Source organism: Artibeus jamaicensis, unplaced genomic scaffold, assembly GCF_021234435.1.
Source record: "Artibeus jamaicensis isolate MK-2021 breed Jamaican fruit bat unplaced genomic scaffold, CSHL_Jam_final contig_465, whole genome shotgun sequence".
In the NCBI taxonomy this organism is placed as follows: domain Eukaryota; kingdom Metazoa; phylum Chordata; class Mammalia; order Chiroptera; family Phyllostomidae; genus Artibeus; species Artibeus jamaicensis.
In genome coordinates this window covers 27,360,203-27,387,750 of record NW_026521843.1, presented here as the reverse complement: position 1 = coordinate 27,387,750, position 27,548 = coordinate 27,360,203, and the positions used below count along the sequence as shown (strand labels likewise).

General features: G+C 37.6%; 2 protein-coding genes across 3 annotated transcripts in view; one reads left to right on the top strand and one right to left on the bottom strand.

The window, feature by feature from the left end:
• Positions 1–27,548, bottom strand: part of CAMKMT (calmodulin-lysine N-methyltransferase) — a 337,237-nt gene that overhangs the window by 115,728 nt on the left and 193,961 nt on the right. The gene's annotated exons all lie outside the window — the stretch shown is intronic.
• Positions 17,578–17,748, top strand: LOC119060922 (small nuclear ribonucleoprotein G-like). Its single transcript, XM_053666887.1, has one exon. The coding sequence runs from the start codon at positions 17,578–17,580 to the stop codon at positions 17,746–17,748; it is 171 nt and encodes a 56-aa protein (XP_053522862.1).

Sequence of the window (27,548 nt, the reverse complement as noted above, 5' to 3'; positions counted from 1 at the left end):
GTTGAATTCTAATATTTATATGAAATGCAAGGAATCTAAAATATCTAAATAATTTTAGGAAAAAAAGGAACAAAATTAGATGACTTACACTAATTTCAAGACATAAATCTAAACCAGACTATGTTCTGTTGGCATAAGGATAGGCATACAGATCAGTGGAACAGAAAAGACATTCCAAAAACAGACATAAACATTTATGGTCAATTGATTTTTGATTAATTCAATGGAGACAACTCCATTGAAAGTTAATTCAAGACATTCCAAAAACAGACATAAACATTTATGGTCAATTGATTTTTGATTCAGATGCAAAGTTAATTCAATGGAGACAACTATAGTAATACTTGCAACAAATAATGCTATAACAACTGAATATTAGTATGGGAAAAATGAACTTTAACACTTACCTCACACCATATTAAAAATAAATCAAAATGTATAGCATTCCTGAACAAAAAAACCCCAAAAACTTAAAACTTCCAGATGAAAACATAAGAGAAAAATCTTCATGATGTTGGTGTGAGCAAATAATTGTTATGACACAAAAGGCTATAGCCATTAAATAAAAAAGAAAAAGAAATCTTAGATTTTCATGAAAATAAAAACATCTGCTTTTCAAAAATCACTATTAAGAAAATAAAAAGGCAAGCCACAGACTGGGACACATTTGCCATACATATATGTAACAAAGGACTTGTTTCCAGGTTGTAGAAATAATTCTTGCCATTCGGTAAGGCATACCATTCAAAGAACTAAGTGGGCAAGGGGAGGGAATGTGGGCAGGAGGGGGTTATAGGGCATATGGGAATAAGGAGGGGAAACGAGACAACTGTAATAGCATAATCAATAAAATATTTTTAAAAAATAAAAATGGCACTAAATTTAAACAGAATCTTTACACTTCACGAAAGAAGATTTCCTAATGATCAAAAAGCACATGAAAAGATATTCAATCATCAGAGAAATGCAAATTAAAATCATGAGAACATTACATAACCACTACACCAATTAAAATTTAAGACCGACTGTACCAAGAGTTGTTAAGGCTGTGAAGCAACTGAAACTCATATATTGCCAGTGGGAATGAAAGTATAAATACTTTGGAAAGCAGTTTGGCAGTTTGTTAAAATATTAAACATAAGCCATAGATACCACATGAACCCACCCATTCTACACCTACGTACTTTATCCAAGAATAATGAAAATTTATGTCCATAAAGCATCCTGTTCACAAATGTTTCTACCAGCTTTATTCATAATAGCATCAAACCAGAAGCAATCCAAATGTTTATTAATTGATGAATGAACAAATTGTAGTAGTATACACATACAATGAATTACTATTCAGAAATAAAAAAGACTGAATTATTGATACACACCAATGATGACTCTTGAAAAACAATGGAAAGGTACCTATAAAAGATTACATACTATGTAACTCCATTTATGTAGACTCCTGGAACAGGCTAAACTAGTCTACAGTGACGATACGTTGATCTGAGGTTTCCTAGGGCTAGGGCTAGGGCTAGGGCTAGGGCTGGCATTGGGGGTTGACCACCAAGGGACATGAGGGAACTTTTTGGAGTAAGAGAAACATTTTATAACTTGACTTGAGGAGTGGTTACACAGGTGTATATATTTATTAAAACTCATAGAAATGCACATTTTAAATGAGTGCATTATACATAAATTAATTGTACCTTTATAAAGTTGATTCTTAAAAAATGAAAAAAGGCACCAAATGCAAATATGTGGAAATTTTCCTTGCCATCTATCATACTGTGAGGAGTGAGAAAACAAGGCCACTTTGAAATGCAAATGAATGACTTTCTACCTTATCTTGGATTCCCCCTTATCTTTATCTTTGCCTGGAGTTTGTAGACCCAGCTGGAGAATGACATATAAATAACTCCACCACTCGGGATATTGTTCAAACCAGTAACCAAGAAGTCATACTTGCTTCTTACCTTTCCTTCATCATCCTTCCCACAGACAACACATCACCGTGTCGGGCCTTTTATTTCCACATTTGTATCCTGAATTCATCTATTTCACACCATGGGTACTGACGCCACCAGAATCCCAATCACCATCTCCTCTTGATTAATATAATGCAATAATCTTTCATCGACCTTTCCCTATTCCATTCTTGTCTTTCTAACAACCTATTCTCCATGAAGCAAAAAGATTCTTCTTCATAAGACGAAATTTAGACTGTGCTCTTCTGCATTAAAACTACCCAATGGTCTTCCATTTCACTGAGAATAAAATCCATACCCTCTACAGTAGCCTACTGAGCCTCTCTACAATGGGGGCCCGCCATGTCCCAAACTTCATCTTTACCTATTCTCACCCTTCAGCCTTAACTAGTTTCCTGTCATTCCTCAAACAGAACACTTTTCTTTTTTCAGGGCCTTTGCCCTGATTTCCTCTGCCTGGAATGTTTCCCCAGCTTTCCACTAGACTAGCCTGCCCACCCAATTCCCTTTAGACCTCAGCTCAACTCTCACTTTCCCAGAAAGGGCTCCCCAGATCACCACCTGATGCAAAAAAGCTCCCTCTGCTCATTTCTGTTTGCTACTTATCACAATTAACAACAAAGATAGAGCCTTGGAAAGATACTAACAACAGTAACCACTACTTAACAGCATTGTGATGTTTTCGGTTAGAATTGAGCATATATTAAGTAACTTAACCTTCTTTGTAACCCTAAAGGCAAGAACTATTGTGATTCTCATCTTACAACTGAGGAAACTGAAGCACAGAGGAGTTGAAGAATTAGCTCAAGGAACACACAGCCAAGAAAGGGTGGAGCCTAAATTCTAAATGGGGCAATCTGGCTTCAGCCTTAAACATCGAGCTTGTTGGAGGAAGGAACCTTCTTCTGAGACAGGGGACAAAAAGTAAAGAGGAATAAAGATACATTTAAGTTAGGAGGAAGAAAGGAAATTTGAAATAACTCATGACTATTGTCCTTTCTTGCAGAACTAGAAGTCCAAGTCATCCAACTATCCTGCCTGAGGAGACTGCCTAGAGGCAAGGTTGCAGAACTGAGGGAAGAGGCGTGGAATTGAAATAGTTTCTGTGGGGAATGAGGAAAATGACCACCAGGTGGTACCGAGGGGCCATTGGAGGCTGGAAATCATAAATGTGTAATGGTGCCATCAAAAGTTATGCATTTTTCTTCAGCGGTTATCAGGCCAGGAGCTGAGAAAACCAATTGTTAGCTTTATATGTGGTTGGTGATTAGATGAGAAAGCACAAAAGAAGGTCAAAGGATAAAAGTTTTAAAGGTACTAATGAGAGTGCTATTGAAATGCTTAACTCAGTGGGCAGGATAAGTCAAAAATAAACATCAAAGGACAATATGAAAAGAGCTTTGAAGAGGAAAATTCGAGCACGTTTAGAAAAGAGGAAAGAAATGTATCAAAATTTTAACCATTGGTAATTCTGGATAATGACAAGTGACATCTGACTCTGTCTTTGATGATATTATGGAATGATTGTTAAATCTTTTTAGAGGTGTTAATGATATTGTGATTAACTTATCTTTTAGTAAGATACTAAAATATTTATGGGCAAAAGTATATGATTATCTAGGATTTGCTTCAAAATAATATAAGAGAAGCAGTGAATAGGCTTTTTGATGGGCAAGACTGGCCATGGGTCATTGCTCGTTGGGGTCAGGTGATGATCACATGGGGGGGGTCTGACCAAATCTGGCCAATCTTTTAACATATCTAGAAGAATCCATTTGAAAACATGATCTGATGTTAAAAGATTTATTTCCTACCCATTGTAATTGCTATCCAGGGCAATGTATACATATAAAACCATAAGGTCAGATTTCCAAATTCAAGGTTAAGTACATACATCAAGGACACCCTGTTTGTAAATCAGAGTCTACAAAAAGAACTTAACCACTATGGGTGACCCCAGGTGCTAGCCACAAAATTTTAAGCCCAGTTCAGCAAAAGACTACTCTCTAGTAGCCTGAAAGGAACTATACATGTAAAATATTTTCATTTTCACCCCTTTTGAGGGGTCAGAGATTACCAAGTAATACCTGAGAATGTCACTGTAGAAACTATAGAACTTTGTTACAGAACATGAATTATAAATATACATATACATACATGCACATATACATATACATATATGTAATATTTGGCAGATGAATATGTACACACCTACACAAACATAATCATCTAAAGTCATTCTCATGGATAAAAATGTAAGAGTCAGATACAACAAGCTCAAAATTATTATAAATGAATTATATGCCAGATAACTCTGAATATCAAAAACTTTAAATTAGAAATCTCAATGATCTACAGAATGTAGAAGTACACTCCATAACAGTTTAGTAAACATTGACTATTTAGTAATCTTTTTTCTTTTTTAATATATTTTATTGATTATGCTATTACAGTTGTCCCACTTTCCCCTTCACTCCCCTTCACCCTGCACACCCTCTCCCACCCACATTCCACCCCTTTAGTTCATGTCCATGTGTCATACCTATAAATTCTTTAGATTCTACATTTTCCATACTACTCTTGCCCTCCCCCTGTCTATTCTCTACCTACCATCTATGCTACTTATTCTCTGTACCTTTTCCCCCACTCCTCCTCCCACTGCCCTGTTGCTGACCCTCCATGTGATCTCCATTTACGGGGCTCTGCTCCTGTTCTAGTTGTTTGCTTAGTTTGTTTTTGTTTTTGTTTTAGGTGTGGTTGTTAACAATTGTGATATGTTGTCATTTTACTATACGTGTTTTTTTATCTTCTTTTTCTTAGATAAATCCCTTTAACATTTCATGTAATAATGACTTGGTGATGATGAACTCCTTGAATTTGACCTTATCTGAGAAGTACTTTATCTGCCCTTCCATTCTAAATGAAAGCTTTGCTGGATAGAGCAATCTTGGATGTAGGTCCTTGTCTTTCATGACTTGGAATACTTCTTTCCAGCACCTTCTTGCCTGTAAGGTTTCTTTTGAGAAATCAGCTGACATTCTGATGGGAACTTCTTTTTAGGTAATTGTCTCCTTATCTCTTGCTGCTTCTAGGATTCTCTCCTTCATTTTAATCAAGGAGGAACATCATAGGCACATCATAATTACATTACCCAAGACTATTTAGTAATCTTTAAGTGTAAATGCAGACTTGAACAATGATATTTTCAATACCTCAAACAAGTACCCTAAATAACTTTTTCAAGGTCAAAAGTGAAGTGTCTCAAAGATACCCTGTTTCCATCATTTAAGACAAGATTAATTGCATTCCTATTACATTGTGTTTCCACCCTTGTGTTTATACCCCTTCCACTCAAAACTGCCTCAGTCTTCTTGGATAAAAGATAACGAAGTGAAAGCCATGGTACCCGTCCCAATCCCCATGTCTCCCAAGCCAAGAGGAGAGTCAGTAGATTGGAATTTACAACAGTCTAGGAGAGAAGCAGGTTGTCAAGAAGTCTCTTTCACTTTATCATAAATGAAGTGATCGATAACTACATGAAACACTGTCATCAATTATATATGAAACAGAATAAAAGGTAGTTGTACAAAATAACTGCTTAGAGAAGCAAAAAAGAAAAGAAAAGAAAAAGTAGGTAGAAGCACTGAGAGCCAAACTGCTGAACTCTGCAGAAGGTGCCTTCAAATAAATATTTCAAACCTTCATATGAATATTTTAAGCATGACAACTACACATAAACACACAGCCAAAGTGCTCAAATCCACTCAAGAAAGACTATTAAGTCATCAACTTGCTCCTGACAGGATCCACTGAATATGGCAACAGTGAGAAGTCAGGAGACAGTTGGAATCATTTCAAGACTGCTAATTTAACTTGTCTTAAAACCAACCAATGCTCAACGTGTCATCATCAATGTCATCTCATCGCAGTCTGAAAAGCCTTCGACCTAAAGCAAAAAGGTCCCCAAGTGCCACCCTTCTTGTCTACTGGTTGAAAATCTAATTGGTTCTGCTGACAGGCTTGGGAATTGGTAGGAAGGCTGTTCAGTTAATCTCCAAGGGCCAGCAAAGAGCTCAGTATCCATCTCTGAGCTTTGCTCCCTGGCTGTCGTAAAATGACTCTGATGGCAGTGCAAGCTCTTATGCTTCAGCTGTCTTCTGACTTCTGTTAAGCCAAATTCAATAAAGTTTGTCACTCAATAATCTGAGAGCTACCCAACAAAACCTCTTTGATCAATAACAGCTTGCCTGCTTGCACTTGGGAAGGTGACCTATTAAAGATTAAAAACACACCTGCTGCTTGAAGCAGAGAACATCTCTTTTTACTTTGAAATGAAAATGCATCTATTAAAAGCAGTTTAACTATTAAAAGTGTATATAAAGCATTGCATGGGAGAAACAGGAATGAGATTTTTAAAAACCAGCTCAGATATGATACTATCTTGATGTCTGAATAAAGTTTGATACTTGCGTGTTTCTGCTATATTTAGTTCTTATATATAAGCCACACCTTTATCCCATTTTTGCATTTCAGAATTGCACATTTATTTATTTGTTGCCTGTGTACAGATCAAGCAATGTGTGTTGTAACATTAATTTAATCCTCAATTAAAACACAGTAATCCATTGTCCTATGTCAACTATCTTTCTGCAGAAAAATCATGAATGCTCATTCACGAAAAATGCATTATATTTTTTAACATCACAACACTCTTTTTACTTAAGTGGTTTTCATAACCCACCCATATACATTAGGTCAGCGTGAGATTAGGCTGAACTCCAGGTAACTTCAAAATTAAAAGGTACAGCTCAATGAGCCCAGGGAGCCATAAAAATTACTGGGAAAAAAGTAAAGAAATACTTATATTTACATCCCATACTCAAGCCTCCCATCCTGATGATTAAAACTCCTTCAAAATTTTTATCAGTTTTACAAAAAATATTTGTAAAGAATTCCAAAAGAATTTAAACTTTAACCAAGAGGTTTTTTTGTGTGATTTTTTAAAGAAGAAAATTGTGTAACTCTGTTTTATTTCATTCCCAAAGTAGAGAACATCACAGATCTGGCTTTTTCCCTTGTGTGAGGAGTGTATGTTTAGGATGCATTTTCCTTGCCATCCACCAACAACTGAGATGCGTTATCACAACATATTATCATATTATGAAGGGCATTATGTAACTAGAATAAGTATAAAAACTTCTGCAGAGCCACAGGTATGGGTCAAGACCAACAGAAGTTTCTGCTAGAATATGACTGAGTTACCAGCCTGTCAGCTGCTCCCAACATGTAGCAGGTGAGTTTCCCTGTAGAGATGACTGTGTCCATCTCAGAACGTATGTGTATCAGTCCCTCATGTGGGTATTTTTCATGAAGTTGAAACATGTTTATTTTGTAAGGCATTCATTTTCTCCCATGACATTCATGGTACTATCACATAGAACATATGTGACAGGGAGATATGGATTATAGCACCAACAGCCCCTAATAATTTCATCATAGTCTCTTTGAACTCTGCAGCTTTTTCCTGATCTGAATTAATTACTTCTTCCCTTCATTGGCTATTATCTCCTTAGTTTTGGGCTTCTGGTTCCAGTTTCTATTTGAAATGTCTTCATCAAAGCAGCTGCATACGGAAACATGAATTCATTTCTGCTCTCACTTGTTTTCTCCTGATTTGTGTGATATGCACAGATCAAGGTTTTGGACTCATATATGTAGCAGTCCAAAAGGGCCAACCTAATCTAATTAAGGTTCCCCGACTAAAATAAGGCAATTCTTCCTGTCGGCTGAACCCTGGGATGAGGTGACTCATTTCAGAGGGTATCTTAGTTTGTTCAAATGTATAGTTATAATGAGGTTGAGCTGAGGACAAGAAATGTTACTGCTTGTGATCAAGAAATGATCACCTTTTTGACAAATCAAAAAAGAATATTATGGAAGGTTGTTCTATTAGTTATGGTTTGTGATAGAAAACCTTTTAAGTCATCTAAATCAAATAACAATAATTAAAAAAAGTGGGATTTAAACTATGAGAATTAGGGACAGCAAAGGAATGTGCAATCACTACGACTCTTCTTCCATGGGAACAATGGCCTGGCAGAAAAATGCCACTTTATTGAACAGGTCTAAAATAAGTTGGTATGTGACTAGGCATCTTGGGGTATATTTATAAAAACACATTGCAGCACTTTAAAACCCCAGCGAAAATGGAAGTGGATGTCACCATCTCTAATCTGCACACCGTACCCGGCCCAGAACATACGCACTGTCTCTGAAACGACTATACCCCAGACCATTTTCACCCTCTCACCTACATGCCTCCAGAACTTTATCTTTCTCAGAGAACAGCATCGTCGTGGATCTAGCCACCTGAATCAGAAAGCTGGGAAATACCTGGAGTCTTCACTCTTTTTTGGTCACCACATCTAAGCAATCACCAAGTTCTAGGGATTCTTTTCCTTCTAAATCCCTCATAATCTGTCTACTTTTCTCCATTTCCTTGGGCGACCCTAGCCCTAGTTCAGGTGCTAATCACCTCTTACCTGCCGTGTTACTGCACCTCTCCCACCCTGAATGGTCTCTCTGACTTTGGGCTTATTTTCTCTAATTCATTCCCCCAGGTGGTAGCCAGATCTGTCCTTGCCATGCTTAGTGCTTCAGTGGTTCTGCAGTGCCATTAAGATGAAATCAAACTCCTCAAAATGGTGTACAACCCTGTCTGATCTGGTCTCCGCATCCTCTCCATCACACTGTGACTCCATGTGCACCAGGGATCTGCCTCTCTTTCTTTTACATCATCAACCTGCTGCTACTGTTGCCTTGCTGTTCTATGAACGTGCTAGTGACTTTCCCCTCAGGAAGTTTTCATTTGACGTTCTTTCTGCCTGGAAGATTCTTTCACTCTAGAGAATCACAGGGCTTGTTCCCTTCATGGCTTTCAGCATTTTATTCAAATGTTTCCTCACAGAAGCTTTCCTTGATTTCCTTATGTAAACTTGCAAGCTATGCCTCCCAACCTGGAGTGCATCTTATGCCCCACCTGCCTTGTTTTTCTGCACTGTGCCCTTCACCATCTGTTACACTCTATATTTCATTTATTTATCTGGTGTTCACCCAATTCACAAGAATATAGGCTACACAAAGGCAGAGAGTTTGGTCTGTTTTGTTTTCTGGTGTACCTCCAATGTGTTGAATGTACCTGGAAATTAGGCACAGATTAGAATTCTGCACGCATCCTCCATGTCTCATATGTATTATGGCACCCCACTTATGGTGTGTATGACCTTGGAAAAATGACTTCATCCCTCTGTGCTTCAGTTTTTCATCTGTAAAAGAGATAAAATAAGCTCCTGAGGATACCGTAAGATGACATGTAAAGCATACTCAGAGCAGCGCTTAGGATTCTAGTCAGTGCTCAGCAAATGCCGGCCATTATAATTGTTACTGCTGAGTCCTCTGTGAGCTCCCTGAGGACAAGGGATGGGACCTCTTCACCTTTTGTTTTCCGGTGAGTTAAGCACAGTGTTTTGCATGTCGACAAAGGGGACTTAACTATTAAATATTCTAACCACTAGTGCAGCATGGTAGATGGTCTAGGACTCCCAGAGCATGGGAGGTGGGGTACAGCTCCCAGAGCAGTGCTATTTCCCAACTAGTACAGAAATATTTCAATGTGTTAACAACTGGTACATTTGCTCTGCTGTGTACCAGGAGACCACACTGCATAGAGTGAGTAGACACTCTAATACTAATTATAAAAACAAAAAAAGAAATGCATGAGTTAAAATTTCATGTTGGCAACACGGCTATGTTACCGAAATAAGGTCAAATACATTATATTGCTCCCAAATAGACTCACTGAAATCTTGTGTCCATTTAAAAGAAGAATCATGCATTCTTATCTTATACTGATCCATCCTTTTCTTTTCATCATTACCCTATTGCCACATAATGTGTATAGAGAAAATTTATATGCAGGCGGCAGGGACATTAGACTGGCAAAGACCCAGTCATACTTAGGGAAATTTTGACTTAGGCTTTGAAAGCCAGTGATGGTAATGGAGGGAGTGGTGAGAGGGAAAAAGGAGAGGAAAAGATAGAAAAATTCAGTCACCAACATTTAAAACACTCTTAGTAGTAATTAACTTGATGAGTTTTACTATCACATTTGAGGCCCTGTCATGTTTGCAATAAACGTGCTTCTTAATAGACTTTGAACTTGAACTCTCGAGTCAACCTTTCCTCTGCTTTTGGCCAATGGTGTTACTGATTTTTTGATAGACTGGTCCAGTTGCAAGTAAGCCATTTTCTATTCATGGACCTTCTTACAATAGGAACTAATAAAGTAGTGTGCTATACTTTCAAAGTTGTGTAACTACCAAGTAAGTGTTTGGTTGTAAAAGTAAAGATATATTTGTCATTGTAATACTCCTCAGAGTAACACAAAATTACTGCTACTGAAGTTCCCCAATTAGTACTTCCTCAAAATTAACTCCCCTCTCTGCTTTGTAAACGCGCTGCCTACAGTCGATAAGCACATTGTTCCTGACACCTAGAACTATGGTACTGAATGTGGTGCTGTTTTTATTGGTCAGCAGGGAGATATTAGAAATCTTCTGGAAAACTTTATTGATGACGTATGTTGACAGCTATTCTCCCTTTAAAGTGGTAAAATAGTCTGGTTATTCTATTTTATGAATGATCTTCCCATGAATTAACTTTCTTTTTTGATCATTTAAAAACCAGTAGCTTCCTGCTAGTTTTCAAACTCAATTCTAATGCAGTGCATAAAAGTTAAATAAAGCACCTTAAAAATTATAAGTGGTAATATTAAGACATCACATAGAGTTTATTTGAAAGTTATTTAGGCTTACCGGGCTAATGAAGAGAATTTAAACTCATTTATGGGTCCTTTTGAACCCAAGTTTTAAAATGAAATAGACTAGGGGTAGTGTAACTTACTTTGCACTTTCTTCATTTTTCACTTTTAATTTTAGTCAAAACTGGTACATATTCTCCTTAAAGTATGTAAGTATACACTTTTTAAATGGATTCAGCCTAACCATGGAATATGCCTTTAGGATTATATGAATAGTATCCTGGGACCATCACCTCCCTAAGCTCCGCCCCCTTTTCCTCCGCTTAGCATTGTGGACCTACTGCTCCTTCCTTTGCCTACTAGCACTGTTTCTTGGACCAAATTTGTTAAAAGTTTGTAAGCCTACAACCCTTCTCACCACTTAAGGGGATTACAGGGTTTGGTTTTATTTTATTCTTTTTTAAAAAAATTGTTGTTCAATTATAGCTGTCTCACCTTTTCCCCATTGCTCTCCCCTGCCCCGCCCACTCCCCACCCCTGCTTCCACAGTCAATCACCCCCATTGTCCACGCCCATGAGTTCTCTACTCAGGTTGCTTTACTTGTCCCTTCCCCTTCATTTCCCCAGTATCTTCCTCCCCCTTCCCAGCTGGGCACTGTCAGTTTGTTCTTTATTTCCATGTCTCTGGTTCTATTTTGCTTGTTTGTTTCTTTCGTTGATTAGGTTTTATTCTTATATGTCAGGATTCTCAAAAATGGAGTTGATGGATCAGCTTCCAAGGATCCATGAATCCCTGAAACATGTGCAAACTTCTGTATTTAAAAGCATTTTGCTGGGGAAAGGCTCTGTAGCTTTCAGCAATTCCCCATAGAATCCCCAACATAAAAAAGTTAACAACCATATTTGTTTCCACCCTCACTTAAATAACTAAATGCAATTGGGGCTTACTACTCATATCTCATTTTTATTTTGAGATGTTTTGTTTATGTTAAGCTTGTCAGTTTTAATTAAAACGGTTACATTATATTGTTTATACTGACAGTTTTTGTTTACTGGAACTGTAGATTTTGGTGATTTGAGTAATTTTTGTGAATGACAAATATGAAGGAAACTTACAAGCTTTCGGAGAGGTCATCCCTTCACTTCACGTGATAACATTACCACTTCCCAAACAGGAGAAGCTGCAAAATCCTCAGAAATCCTTTGGCTCTTATTCTTGGCTTTCTTCTGCTTCCTCGAAGTTTTCGTCCCAGTTCCTGATGCTTAATCAAATATGAGCTTTAATTTTTATTTAACTCTTTTACATCTATGTGCCTTGTCTCTTTAACCAAACTATAAGCTTTCAGGGGATAGAGACACTTTACATTTTTATTTTGTTTCAACCCCAGAGATTTGCAAGTGCAACAGCACGTAAACAATCAATAAATCTCCACTAAATGAGTCAACTCATTTCTCAAGTCAGAAATATATCCTCATTGCCAGTCTATTCTAGGTATATAAAGTCAGCCTCCTCCCTCAGTGGGAAAAGAGAGATCGCTATTCTCTCTGACCTTTTTGCTTGCTGGATAGTCAACATCTTAGGCTAAGATGCCTTTGAAAGTCGGCTAGGTGCATTGCAACTTTGTTCCCATGAGGGTCTTACATGACTAGACTGTTGAGAGTGGTTTCCAACCTGTGTCCCACCCCCAGCACATCTTGGGGATGTTGGGAGACTCCATCAGTGGCAGTGGTTCACTGCAGTGGTAGTCCTCGACTCTCAGGGCAGTTGAGCTGTGGGTGTGGGAGTGGAGCAAAAGGCAGGGCATTGAAGTCGCTGTGGGTGGTTCTGGTTTATCCTTCTGGAAGTGAGCCCATTCCCCCCATTCCTCCCCAAGTAAGCAGAGAAACACTAAATTAGAACCACTAAGGAGAGAAGAGAATTAGTCCATTGGAACAAATTTTGTGATTTCAGAGACTGAATTTTATAAAATTACAGTGGTCAACGAGCATTTAGTAATTAAGAGTTATGACCATATTAGGCATCACTTGCAAACACTCTTACCTAAAGGGCTTAGCATGGCCTTCGTACCCCTCTGTGGAACTCTACACCACCCACAAGTAAGAATAAGCTAATTTATAGTTGATTAGTCTCTCTTTTTGAGGTCTAGAAACAAGAGTGAAAGCACTCTTTTTATAGGTAATTTTCTCTCCTCAAATCTTCTCAAATACCTGCAGGTGTGACTGATGGGAATGGCAAGAAACAGTTAGATGTGGAGGGTGGACTTTGCTGAATAAAGTAAATGAAGTTCTTCACTTGAATGAAGGAGAGAAATGAAGACATGTTGAGATTTGCATTCAAAGCAAAAGATGGAGGATAACCTTAAAATAAAATACTGAAACTAACACTTTAGGGGCACCTGTTACCAACAACCTCAAGGGGGTATAATCCGAATAATCCAGAACAGTGGAAATTCTACAGGACAAGTGACCCAGTTTCTTTCACAAATGATTCGCAAGAAACTAAAAAAATGGAGGAGGAGAAAAGCTGAGTTAAAGAAACTTAGGAAAAATGTTACCCAAATACAATGTGTAAACTCTAATTTGACCCAGATTGGAATAAACTGTGTGCGTGTGTATATATGTATACATGACGAGATAATCAGGAGGGAGGGACACTTCATGCCCTGTACACTTGACAATACTAAGATAAAATATTTAAGATGTGTTATTGATATACAGTTTACAGGTGGAAATACTGAAGGATGAAATATCTGGTATTTGATGTGATATGATCTAGTGGGAGAGAGTGACATAGAGATAGAAGAGAAAAAAGATCTGCTTGCTTTGATTATTAAAGTGGGTGATGGGTACATTGGGCTCGTATTATTGTCATTACTTTTGTGAACATTTTAAATGGTTCATAATAAAAGTTGTTGAAATAAAAAATAAACATTAAGCACAAATATAGTACTATGATTTGGACAAAAATAGGGGATAAAAAATTTCAGAGTATTTTCAAAGTATAATTACTTACATATACACAAATACAGACTTCATTTGAAATGGCAATTAGGCATCTAATCACATCAAATATACATTTCTGCACTTAAATCGCTATAGCCAAGAAATGTTCTATTTTGGTTCTCATTATGGTACATAAAACACTACCTTTCACTTTAAAGAGTATCAGTAATTCACAATATTTCCTACTCTTTCAATGCATTATGGGCAGAGTTCACAAAAATAACCCAGAAAATATCTTTTTCCTGTAAATCATTAGAGCTGCGATGCTCACCGCTAGAACCCACACGACATGCAAATATGATGGCACATGCAAGAGCAACTTAGCATCCAGTTAAGAAATAAACACAGGTACCGCTAATTTCTAAAATACTTTTAAAGCTTCATATATCAACCTTCCTTCCAAAAATATAAAAAACAGAGATTTCTCTACCATTTCCACTGTGAATTAAACCTTTTTATGTTATTGAAGATGATGGAAAAGGTGAGGAAAATGTTCTTAGGAGTCAGAATGATCTCATCAGCATTACCCGGGCATTCCAAATGTAATCAAAGAGGTAAACGGGAATAAAAAATATTCTCTGACAGATGAGCCTGCCATGTCATGGGAATTTGCAGCCTGTCTGCACAGAATGAATTTCCTTTTGAGGCAAAATGTTCCCTCTGATGCTAAAGGCACTGAAATACCTTTTTAAAACCACAGAACCATTGTAAGAACGGGAAGAGGTGCTGTGTGACACATCGCAAATATGAGCCAGTGATACTGACAAACAATTCAGAACCTATGGAAGTAGGCTGAGCTTCAGTGAAAGCTTTGGGATGGTCAAGAAAATGGAAGGGAAAAAAACCACTGCCTGGAAACACCTGCAATGAACTACTGACAGGAAGCTACGGAAGACAGGTCTCTCGGAGTCATGTCCAGGAGGTCCTACTAAGTACCTTGTAGTAATTCATTCCACTTTTATTAAATCATTGAAATTCATAACTGGCACTTTACTTATATTCCAAAGGGTAGATAACTGAACCGGATGGCCTCAAAGGCAATGGCACCCAGATTTTTGTAACTTCCTGAATGGTACAATTTTTTTTTTAACTTTGGGGGTTCCAACTTTGCTAAGTAAGAATAGTATAAAAACTAACAGAAAAGCTCTCTTACCACTACCATATAAAAATGACATCTCAGTAATAAAAAAGTGGGCATATTCAGCTTCAGGACAAACTCACCATATCATCTTCCTCTTCTCATTTCACTACTGATGAGCACAAGTGCTATCACAGACTGCTTGTCCTAGGAGCACCAGTCTGTAGGTGAGCTCTGGCTACCATTACTCTCTCTGGTCTCTTTCAACATGGAATAGAAATCATAGAGGCTAAGATCTTTGGACTCTGTAAATGTTAGAGAAGCTGATCTTTTAGGTTATTTAAAGGGGAAAGGACATTTGTCATTTTGAGAGGCAAATTTTTCAGCTAATCCATTTCTCTGAATGATTATTATCATCTAATTTCTTCACCAGCTGTTTTCCTTTCCAAATAACTTTTCAAAATAGGTATTTTACACATATAGTTTATTGTAGATCATATTTGGCTAATACAATATCTGACACAAATAAAACCCCTTTTTATTACATGAAAATAGTTTATTACAAAGTCATATGTGTATGATTCTGTAACATAACAATATCACATTCAAGTACATTATATGACATTTTAGGTGAAATGTTCAAGTTGCTGTCCATCTTGTGAGAGACCTTCACGTACCCTACCAACCACACTCAATGGCATTATTTCTGCCAGACCCTGTTTTTATAAGGCTAGTTTAAAAGTACAGATTTTTTAAAGTAGTAGCTAGCTGATTTTATAATATGCTTGAAATGATAGATCCAAACACTCAGAAAACACAAAAATTGATGATCTTGGAGTAGTTCATTTTGAATAACAATAATTTAAACCACTTAGTTGAGTGTGGCCTCAAGTTCTCCAAATAATCACATGGAAATTGGCCTATAGATTATCATAATTCTACCAATAGAATTTGGAGCTATTACAATATTTTAAAGATGCTCTATGTAGAAAGGTAGCTGTTTTCTATCATTATCATCATAATGTCTTAAGAACCTCAACATGCAAGCTAGCCTACCTACTCTGTCTGCACTCACTCTTATGTTAGGAAATCAGCACAAGAGAGATGCATGATCCTAGAGGAAGAAACCAGTATCGCAAGAGCTCTCAGTCACTGACCACGAGACCTCAGAGGAGTCATCTCATCTTTCTGTGTCTTAGTTGCCATAGGTTATTGATAACCTCTAAGCTGCCTTTTCAGGTATGACCTTTAGATTCCCCAAATTCTCAAGTGTAGTGCCTAAACAAACAAAACAACAAGCACCTTAGGTAATTATCTTTTTTCTATGATTACTACATATATGTGTAATTGTAATCCTGTGTGTAAGTGAGCATGTATGGGAAGACATATCACCCAGTGTGATTCCATCCACTTAAACCACCAATATTGATCATAAACAACGTGTACCTGTTTCCAAAACAAACCTTAACCCTCCAGAAAGATTTGCCACCATCAAGTACCTCCAAGAGAATGTGCTATAGTTTGAGAAGGCTGTAACAAAAAGTGCCTTGATCAATAACAGCAGAGTTGAGCTAAGATCACAAGCATAAAGAGAGCAACACACTTGTTGCTCAACTTTGAGATCCACTCTGAGTTCCCCTCAACTGAACTTCACTTTCAGTCATGGCTTCTTCATTCCCTAACCCATAAATAATTTAAAAAAGAACGAAGCAGGGGATAGACTAAGAAAAGGGCAATAAAACAGAGGGAAACAGAATTATTGCCATGAATATCTTGGGAGAGAGTCAGGAAACAGAAAAAGTATACCAAGGCTTTGGAATTGCACTTCCTCATGTGTCAGGTTGAGGAAGTTGAGTCTATCAGGGACTAAAGGCACTCACTTTGGAACTAAGGTGATGTAACATATATTGAAACGGGCGGAGGGGTGAATACTTATTTACACCAGTTAAATAAAACGAGGCACAAATAGCTTACATGTCCAGTTTTATCTGTCTCTGGGACCACGGTAGGGACTCTGCATCACAAAATGTTGGAGGATTGACAATCACAGTCAAGAAAAAGGTAAAAACTTTTCATAGGAGCACCCTCTTCAACAAAAGCATAGAATTGAAATCAAGGATGATGGTGAACCTTCAGAGTCTATAGCTTTAATTCGTCAGAATTTAATTTTTAGAATCTCATTATAACAATATGCATTTAGAGTGCTAAAATTAATATTTTATTTTAGTGAATGTATAAAAAAAATTTAGATGAGCTTTCATAGGCTTGCTTGCACTCACAGAATTCCCCAAACATATTTCCTCCAATATGATGTAAATCTTCCAGCTGTGAATCCATGGAGTTTGCAGACAAAGGTTTCTAAATTTGAGAATCTGGCCATTTCCCTTCTTGTTGCACTACAAAAGATAGTCAGAAATAAAAATGTGGAACCAGCACCGTGGTCGTCCCCTTACAGGCTCAGGCGGTAAATATTTCAGCAGAAAAGTATCGTGTTCATGAGAAATAAGAAGGTGCCTGCTAAGCATAAAGTCTTTGAAGAGTTCAAAATAAAGTTAACTTCAGACAAATGATTCTATAAGTGAATCTATACATTTTTCCTTAGTTCATCCAAACTGTACCTCTAGAATTCCATTTAGAGGTCTCTTGGAGCTTGCCAAGTAGACACCATGAACAAAGTTCCCCTTCCTAGTTAAAAAAAAATGGACAAGAAGTTGTCATTGAAATTAAATGGTGGCAGACATGTCCAAGGAATGATGCAGGGATCTGATCCCTCTATGCATCGTGTGAAGGCAGCGACCAGTGGTCGAGAGCACAATGTTGGAATGGTGGTACTGCTCGGAAGCAGTACCGTGTTGGAAGCGCTGGAATGAGTGTCCGGAGTGTCTGTGTTCACCAGAGAAATCAACAGCTTCCGCACGTCCCCTCACCACAGCACCCCCTTTGCTACAATATGAAAACAGGCTCGTGTACATTTTAATGGTGAACTTTTTTGTTAAATAAACTTTTATAATAGTAAAAAACACAAAAACAAATTTTACTTCTTGTCCAAGGCCTAAATCAAGTCCCGCCTCCTTAACAAAACCCCTAGTCTAGAGAACGTTAACTCAGCCCCCCTCTAAAATTTAATGGCAGTCACTAAAAAATTATTTACTGAATATTTACTAGACGTCAAATAATTAACCCAGCCTCTCTTTCAAAAAGGAGAAAGAAATAAGCAATCTGACAACCATACGAAGTCTTAGAATTCAATTTGACTATTTTATAGGTAGTGTTGGTGTTATCTTCTTGATTGGATTATAGTTCCTGAAGAACTAAGACAACATCTTGTCTCTTTCTCTTGTGTAATTCTTAATGCCTAACTCAATATATTCAATAAAATAAATGCAGCTAGTATCTCAAAAAGTTATTCCGCAATAAAATGACTTTGAATTTTAAAAAAAATGCAAAAAGAAACTGTGGGAAGAAAAACTTTTTAAATAATTAAGGAGGGTAATTTGACTATGTGGATGTGTAACTTTATATATAACCCCAATTCTAGGCATTTATCAAGTGAGACCACATTGCTCCAGATGACTTGGTAGAGCAGCCAGATGACAAGCTGCGTGAGCCATCTCAGTGCGGCGGACAGAGAAAATGCCCAGCTGGGCTCAGCCTGTACTGCTGACCTACAAATCCACAAGTTTCTTGTTAAGCCACTAAGTTTTGGGATATTTGGTTATGTGGCAATATAAAGCTGATTCAATTATATTCATAAATATTTTTTGGTAATAGATTGGAAAACAATTCAAAAGTAAAATAATTTTTAAAAACACAGGTTGGCCACATAAGAAAAAAACTGAACTCCGGTTAATGATGCTTGGGAACTTGAAAGAAGAAGAGTATACTGATGCCTACAACTTAGTTTGTAATACATAAAAATACAAGATGGATTGACAGAGAGAGGGCTAGTTCCCTTGATATGTGATAAAGTAAGTACAATAAAATACTAGTTATAGGATCTCAGTGGTGTTAACCTGAACATTTTTATAGTTTGTTTTCTTTTCTTTCTTTTCTTTAATTTCTGTCTAGCCTAGTCACTTAAGGGCCCAGGAGAATTTCAGTCTGGATCCCCTTTAAGGGTGTTGAACAAGTTGGTTAATTTCCAACCAACCAGTGGCGATCCCTAAACTGGGGCGGATCCAGCTGATGGTGCCTAAGAGCTGCCGTAGACTGTTAAGTGTCAAAGGGTCTGGTACCTGGATCTGAACTAGTTGAGGCCCAACTGTATGGTAAAATAAGACATGTCCTAAATGCTGCCAAGGCTGATAATGCAGTGCCTTTTCTGGGGCTATGACTAGTCCCGCTGAGGAGACATTGCTTTCAAGCCAGAGGTCAACTTGCTTTTTAGCACTTCCTGAGAGGCTGAAGCAATTAGGATATGGTCCACGTAATGATAAATGATACTTTGAGGAAACTGAGTTCGTTCCAGCTGAAGGGCCTGATGAACAAAATGTTGGCAGATGGTGGGGCTATTTAACCTGCCCTGTGGCAGGACTCTTCACTGGAACCTCTCTAATGGTTGAGAGTTATTAAGTACTGGGACTGAGAAGGCAAACCTCTCGTGGTCCTTTTCCACTAGGGGAGCTGTGAAGGAGCAATCCTTTAAGTCACTAACAATAGGAGGCCATTCTTTTGGTCCACATGCTGGATTTGGAACCCCTGGCTGAAGGGCTCCCATGGGTTGTAAGATTTCATTAATTTTTCTAAGGTCATGTGTAAATCTCCATTTCCCTGTTTTCTTGGGAACTATGAAAATAGGAGTATTCTATGGGCTACTGGATGGTTCTATGTGCCCTGCCTCTAATTGTTGTCGTACAAGCTCTTGAAGTTTTTCTAGCCTCTCCTTTCTCAGCAGCCACTGGTTAACCCACACAGGTGTATCAGACAGCCTAGTGAGGGACAAAGGAGAAGCCTGGACAGTGGCCACTAAGAAAAGGCGGCAGGGTGATTTGTATGCCCCACTGAGTGCGGAAGTCCCTGCCCCAGATATTAAGTGGGGCAGGAAGGACGTCAGGTCAAATTTGTCCAACTTGCCTATCCAGATCAAAACATCAAAAGAGTCCACACACTTTTGTGGGGCTGAGAAATGCCCCCTATCCCAGGTATAGAAATGTAAATAAAATAGAAATCCCTTTCTTGAAATTAAGCGTGCCAGCAGCCTCCCAAAGCACGGGGGCTGCCGTCTCCTACCTCAGAGATGACCCGGGTGGAACTCCCCCTCGTGCTATCTCTACAGTTGTTTTCTTAATAAAAATGTTGGGAAAACAGGTTGGGTCATATGGTGCATTTACACTGTGGAATATTATATAGCCATTAAAAATAATAGGGTAGAAGATGATCAAAATTGACTGATAAATCTTTTAAAAAACCAAGTACAAAATAGTATATATTTTTTAAAACACAAATTAAAAAGTATAGCTATAGAGGGAAAAAAGAACCTAAAGACAGCTACTAGATGATGACTTCTGGACATGGGACGATGATTTTTTCTTCCTGCATCAACCACCGTTCCTTATTTCTAAACATGTTTTGTTTTTTGTATCACTGACTAAGTCACCTTTCACTGTGGCCCCACAGAAGACACCCCAGGTTCACTGTCTGTGAGCGACGGGGACACACCGCTGGCTTTATGCCTCTGTGTGTGCCACCTCCTGCACCATAGCCACTCTTAGAGGACATGGGGCAAGGACTGTTTTATACCCTTTTAACACAGTGTGTTTTCCAAACTGTCCTACTTAATTAAGAAAAGTTTTTAAAGTGATTAAGAGAATAGGGAAAATGTGTAGGAGGTTAAACATTCTGAAAAGAACTTGTTTGCAAAAACAATGGTGTTGCATGTTTTAGAATAAGATAAAATAAAATGAGGAGAATGGAATTCAGAGAATAGTAAGAGTTGGTTCAGCTATCTGAAGGATTTGGTTCTAAAAGTAACCAAATGTCCTAGCATGTAGCCAGGACGGAGACCTAAGCTTTCCTCTTTTTGGAAACAGTGTCTCCAAGAAAGGAGACTATGTTAGTGACCTCTTAAGATCTCTTCCAGTTTTATAAACTTTTTTTGAAGTAATACATCGCTGATATTTATATTCAGTCAGAGTGTCGGGATAAAGCCAGATGTTAGTAAGTAATTTGGAGACACTATTCCTTCCCTAAATTTAGACTAACAGAAACCTGGTAATGGGGAGAAGAAAAGAATACCAAAAGCGGAGGCTGAGGAACTCTGACCCACTGTCATCTAATTGTTAGCCAAACCATGCACACATTCCCGAGTCTATTTAACACTGGGGTAATTTAAATCCCCATCTGACAGAAAATAAAAAGAGAAGATATCCCAGAAGTCACTCTAAAGAAATTTAAAAAATTAATTTTTATACCAAACAGCTATGCGATAACAAAGTAGTATCATCCTACAGCCTATGAAGAGTTTGCTTGTGTGTGTGTGCATGTGTGCACACATTTGTGTTTTAACTGGAAGAAAAGCTTGCCCATGTTAATGGACCTAAATATGAGAGTGCAAAGCACGGAGGGAGAACAGGTTTCTGTTAGAAGGTGGTGGTGGCGTGCAGCAGAACAGCGAAGCCGGGGACAGAGTATTGTGAACAATGTCAAACTCAGGCTGAAAAAAGGATCAATAACTATTTTCATTTCAATTCAGTGATAAACATAAGTGTCAGAGTGTGGAAATAAGTAAAAGGCTTTCTAACAAAAGTCTTCAACCAACATAGGGATTTTTGTGTGTGGGAAGTAAAACCTAGGTTGAAATAAGAACCTGAAACATTTTCCATTACTTATATTTATAAATCGCAAAATAAGGCATTTAAAAATCATTAGTTATTTGTATCATTAGTTCATTGAGTACCAAATTGTTTTGAAGGAAAATTCATAAAATTCTCTCGCTGGGATAAATTTCTCCTTAGCTTCTTAATGCAAACAAAAGGGAAACACAGAAGTTGTTTTTATAGACCTTGCTAAAGTTTCAACTCCACCATTAACATACACTTTTTCTAGGAACACTGTCAGCCCAACACAAGCTCAGTTATTACACTGGACACTTTTAACTTCATATTGAAAAATAAGACCAAAGATGTATGTGGAATCTAAGCCTCAGACTCCCATTTCTGAGATTTTTAATGAGTGTTTTTGAGATTCTTTAAAAAAGAAACTATGGTTTCTTTTATTTTAAAAAATTTGCATAGATTGATCTTTAAATTTTAAGAAATGATTCTGACAAATTACTTTTCATTTCCACAGAAGATAATGGCCCTATTAAACGAAATAATAATAGGGCATGGACTAAATGGGCTCTAAAAGAATATGATATTGATGTATCCACATTTTCCAGCTCATTCATTGCAAGGATTAGCTGCAACCAGGGTAGTGGCTATAAACTGTTCAGAGAGATTGGTCCCTAAGAACTGCCAGATGGTCAGAAGAAAATACCTTACAATGTGTTTGTTAATTGAGCCCTTCAGACAAGGGCAGATATGATCTAGCTTGGAAAGCTGGCAGGTATTATGAAGTGTTACTTTCTCTTTGTAAATAAACGATGAGTTTTTGTCACCCGTTTGAGAAATGGAGAACAACAGAAATTTCTAACACAGTCCCAAAGCTTCTCATCCCTAGGCAATCCTCACAAGTTTTAAGTGCTTTTCCATTCCATCTTACTATTCAAGGGAATTGTTTAGTAAACAATATTCAAGAACCCACATGTGTCAGGATCCACAGAAAATCTCTCTATGTTGCTAACAGATTTATGACTGGTCAAAATTTAAAAGACATGCTAAATGGGTGAGCCCTACCCAGACAAAATGCATATATATTTCCTAGGTAATTATGGCTTTTTACCGAAATGTGCAATTACTCAATCTAATCATGCAACGCCAGTTAGCAACTTGCACGTATGAGGGTTGGCGTATGAACTGAACACCTGCGATAGAGTGACTCTTCTGAACATAATACTTTAAAAATATGACCTTATCTGTTTCTTCTTTTCCTCTCACTACTCTCTCACCCCCAGAGCCCTAAATAAGTTAAGTTTCTAAGACAAAACCCAAAGGGCTTCTGATTTTTAAGGGTTCAAGGATTGCTGCCAGTTAGGTCTTCCAAGATGAAATTTCATTAAAGTATATTATTCTCTCCTTTATATTATCATACTTCTATTTTGTGCAAATATTCTATAGGTTTCACAGATTAAAAGTGCTGTCTGATCAAGGCACACTTGCCAGGCTGTTCATGAGTGGCTTGCTGAAAAGGACAATGCTAATTCCAGCAGAAGCAATGGAATGTAAAAAAAATGTATTTTAAAGTGTTAAATAAAGCCTTTCAGCCATTTCCACAAGGAAACTGGACCTTCATTGTTTTCTCCCATATTCTTTAATAATTTATTTTTGCATAACTTGTTTTTTGTGATTCAAAAACTAAGAGTTAAAAATGAATCGAACGTAGGCAGGGGTTCTTGGGATTTATAGAGAGAATTCAAGGGGTCCATGAACTTAAAAGAAAAAAAATGTTATTTTTACTAAATAAACTGAAAATTATCATTTCCTTCAAATATAAATGTAGGCTATGAACAATGATATTTTCATGCAACATTATAGTTATTGCAGTTATTTCAAAATGTCCCTTAGTTCAATCTCAATGAAAAATTGTAATAGTTATTAGACTTGCAACTAGATCTTATTATTTTATTGTGGTAATAAGAAAGCACATATATTACTATATTCCAATTGTGTCTTAAACATATTTTATAACTATATTTCAATGTAATTGGCTTCTTTTATATTCCTATAATTTTATTAATACATTTGAAACATTATTGTGAGAAAGGGCCTAGAAGCATCACCAGATACCAAAGGGTCTATGGCATTAAAAACAAAGGTTTCAGAACCTCTGAGCTAGAGGGATTATAATATATATACTTACATACCATCTACCACATAATATTATGTTTCTATTTTTGACTGGAACATTCATTAGGATTAACAAAGTGCCCATAAAATGACATGTTTTCTATATGAAGTGATGATTTCCCCAGCTGGTAAATAGCATTAACTATAGACTCACTACAAAGAATGATGGACATCAGACTTTTAAAATAATTCTATATTTAGACGACCAAATAGAGGTAAGCAGGTAGCGAATGGAAATTTATTAATCACACGTTAGTACTATCTTCCTAGGATCAGAACGTAGTAAAAAGGCAGTTAACTAATCCGTCCGAAAGCCGGCCCTTTGTGAAAACAGTCACACCACAGTTGATCACAGATATTACAGAGAGAGCAATCAGTCGATTAACACGTGCCAGCACTTAGGGATCACCACTAGCGCACCCCCTGAAAGAGAGCTGTGCTCCAGGACAGAAAAATGCTAACTTGGACCCAATGTTTAAACAACAATCTCTAAGATGACTTTTATGGGGGAAATTTCACAATTATTGAAAGGACTTTAATCATTCCAAACATTAATAAAGATCTAATCAGCCACATGGCATAACTAATTTTCCTTATAAAATATATAATTTTCTACAAAAAGTTTGCTTTTGTGGCAGATTTAAGTCAATATATAATTCTATATGCATGATTCTAATTAAAAGTAAAACTTTGGACTGGTTACAATGCTGCCAGAATGACCTCCTGCATGCAGTTTTCTCCATAGAGAGCCCCACACAGTTCCACAACGAAGCCTTTGATGATGCAAGTTCAGTTCAAAGCTGAAATTCAGAGGCTGATCATGAATGACCCTGTTGCCTCTTGAGAACTGACACTTTCCTGTCTGCTTGATGATGGGACTGGTCTTTAAGAGGTCATGTTTTATCAAATCAGTGGTTCCAAAAACACGGATGTACCACAGAATCAGATGGAGATTTCAGTATAAACAGGTTTTTCTTTTCTTTACTTTCTGTTTCTTTTCTTTTCTTTCCTTCTTGTCTCTTTCTTCCTTTTCTTTTTCTTTCTTTCTTCTTTTCTTCCTTCCTTCCTTCCTTCCTTCCTTCCTTCCTTCCTTCCTTCCTTCCTTCCTTCCTTCCTTCCTTCCTTCCTTCCTTCCTTCCTATTTCTTTCTTTTCTTCCTTCCTTGCTCTCCCCCTTCCTTTCTCTCTCTCCCTTTCTTTCTCTCTCTCTCTCTAATGGATTTCTGAATTCACCCACACATTGAGATTAAGCAGACCCAGCTGCTTTGCTGGTGAATGCTACCAAACATTGAGAAAAAATAATATCAATTTTTATCAAATATTTTCAGAAAATTGAAAAGCTAGAATATCATCTAACTCACTTTCTGAGGACAACATTAACCTCATACAAAAAACAGACTAAGACATAATGAGAAAACTATACCCCAACATCCCTCACAAATATTTCAGACCCTGAGAAAGAACATACCTACTGAAAAGGGCTCTGGTGGCTAAGTGGGCTCAAATTAAAGCAAAACAAAATAACAACAAAAAACCCACCAACTAAAAAACCCCAGAGTTAGCAGCCACAGGGGGCTTCACTGGGGTCTCTCGGGGAGAAGCCTGCACTGAACCAGCTGCCTCTGCACTTGCCTGCCTGCCTGCCTGTAGCTGTGCTTCTGCCAACTGAGTTAGTCCTTATATAGGAATTCCTGGAATCCTGTTTCAACAAATAGGACTGAGGCTTGCCCTATCCAATCAAAATTGTGCAGCTAGCAATATCCCCATCAACATCTTCACTGACCAATCAGAGCTGCTCCATTCTAACTAATCAGGAAAATGCCTTTTTGTACCAAACTGTGAGGATTTGGAGTCCTCATTTGCATGATGATGGACCAATCAGGGATAGACAGGCGGACTTCTGTCTAAATAAGTCAGCTCCCCTCTGACTTTGAGAAAGTGCTTTCCCTTTCTATTGGGGATCCCTGGCTGAGCTGAAACACAGAAGATGTCTAGTTGGAGCAGAGCGGACTGGCACAGAACAAAAGAGACCAAAGCAGAGTAAACCAGCACATGGCAAAGCAGACCCACACAGAGCAGAGCCGGACAGAACATCAGGAGCAGCTCAGAGCTGTCTAGCCTGGAGGGGCCTCACCCCAGGGCTGCCTCACAGCCAGTGTATCACTTAATGAAATTTCCTTCTTCACTGCACCCCAAATTGGGGATTCTTGTTGGCATTGAATTGTTGGTGCCAACAACCATCACTTTTATGATGTTATTCAACCTCATAATAAAGGTTTAGCCAGTGCAGTATGGAAATATAAGGCATCTAGATGGGAAGAAATAAGTAACATTGTCATTATTAGCAAACAACACAATTGTTTTTGTAGAAAATTCTAAGGAATCTACAAAAAAAGGTACTAGAACTAATAAGAAAGTTCAGTAAGGTTGCAGAACACAAAGTCAATTGTATTTTTACATACTAGAAACAATTAAAAATTTTAAATTTAAAATAGCATTTAAAAATGTAAAAATGATTAGAAATAAATCCAATAAAAAGATATGCAAGACCTATACATTGAAAATCACAAAACATTGCTAAAACATGAAGTTTAAATTAATGGAAAAATATGCCATGTCCATGGATTTGAAGGCTCAATATTGGTAATGGCTATTCTCCCCAAACTGATTTACTGATTCAATGCAATGTCAGTGGAAATCCTGCCAGTCAAATAGACAAGCTGATTCTAAAATGTATACAGAAATGCATAAGACTTAGAATAGCCAAACCATCTTTGAAAAAGAAGATCAAAGTTGGAAGACTAATATTACATGATAACACTAACAGTAATCAAGAGACTCTGATTTCCATATAAAGATAGACAAGTGTATTGTGATTTATAATACCAAATATATGCTTGATGTTCATCCCAGGCCCCATTTCTAGCTCAAGCTCCTAAAACCCTTGGAATTTCCCAAGTGGTGGGAGAGGTAAAGGTATCTTTTGTTATGTTAATGAGATGAAGTTTTGGAATGCCCCAAGATCACCTAAGGATGAGGGCTGGCTGCCAAAAGAAATCAGGTGATTAGGGGGTCAAAACTTTCAAGTCCCACCCCATGGCCAGAGGGAAGAGGGGAAAGGAGGTTGACTCAATTGTTATTGACCAGTGATTGAGTCATTTGTGCCTCTGTAATGAAGTCTCCATAAAAGCCCATTAGATAGTATTCAGAGAGCTTCTGGGTTGGTGAGATTTGGGGAGGATCATGTACTCAGACAGTGTGCAAGCTCCATGCAATTACCACATACTTTGTACTCCAAATCTCTTCCATCTGGAGGTGCATCTATAGCCTTTATCTATCCTTTCATAACAAACTATAATGCAGTGGGCAAATGAATTTCCTGAGAAGTCTATGAGCCTCTAGGAAATTAATCAAACCTAAGGAAGATATTGTCACAACCTCTGATTTATTTATTTATTTTTGGTTTGTAATATAGTTTTCTGCTTTTTAAAAAAGCTGTTCAATTGCAGCTGTCCCCTGCCATACCTGTCCTGAGCATTGCTTGGTGGTGTGAGGACAAACATCCCCCTCTCTACACATCAAAAATTGAGTCTCAGAACATCCTTTAACAAGTATATCAATAAAACTGAATACCCCCCTGGCTGGTGTGGCTCAGTGATTGAATGCCGGCCTGTGAATCAAAGGGTTGCTGGTTCAATTCCCAGTCTAAGGCACATGACTGAGTTG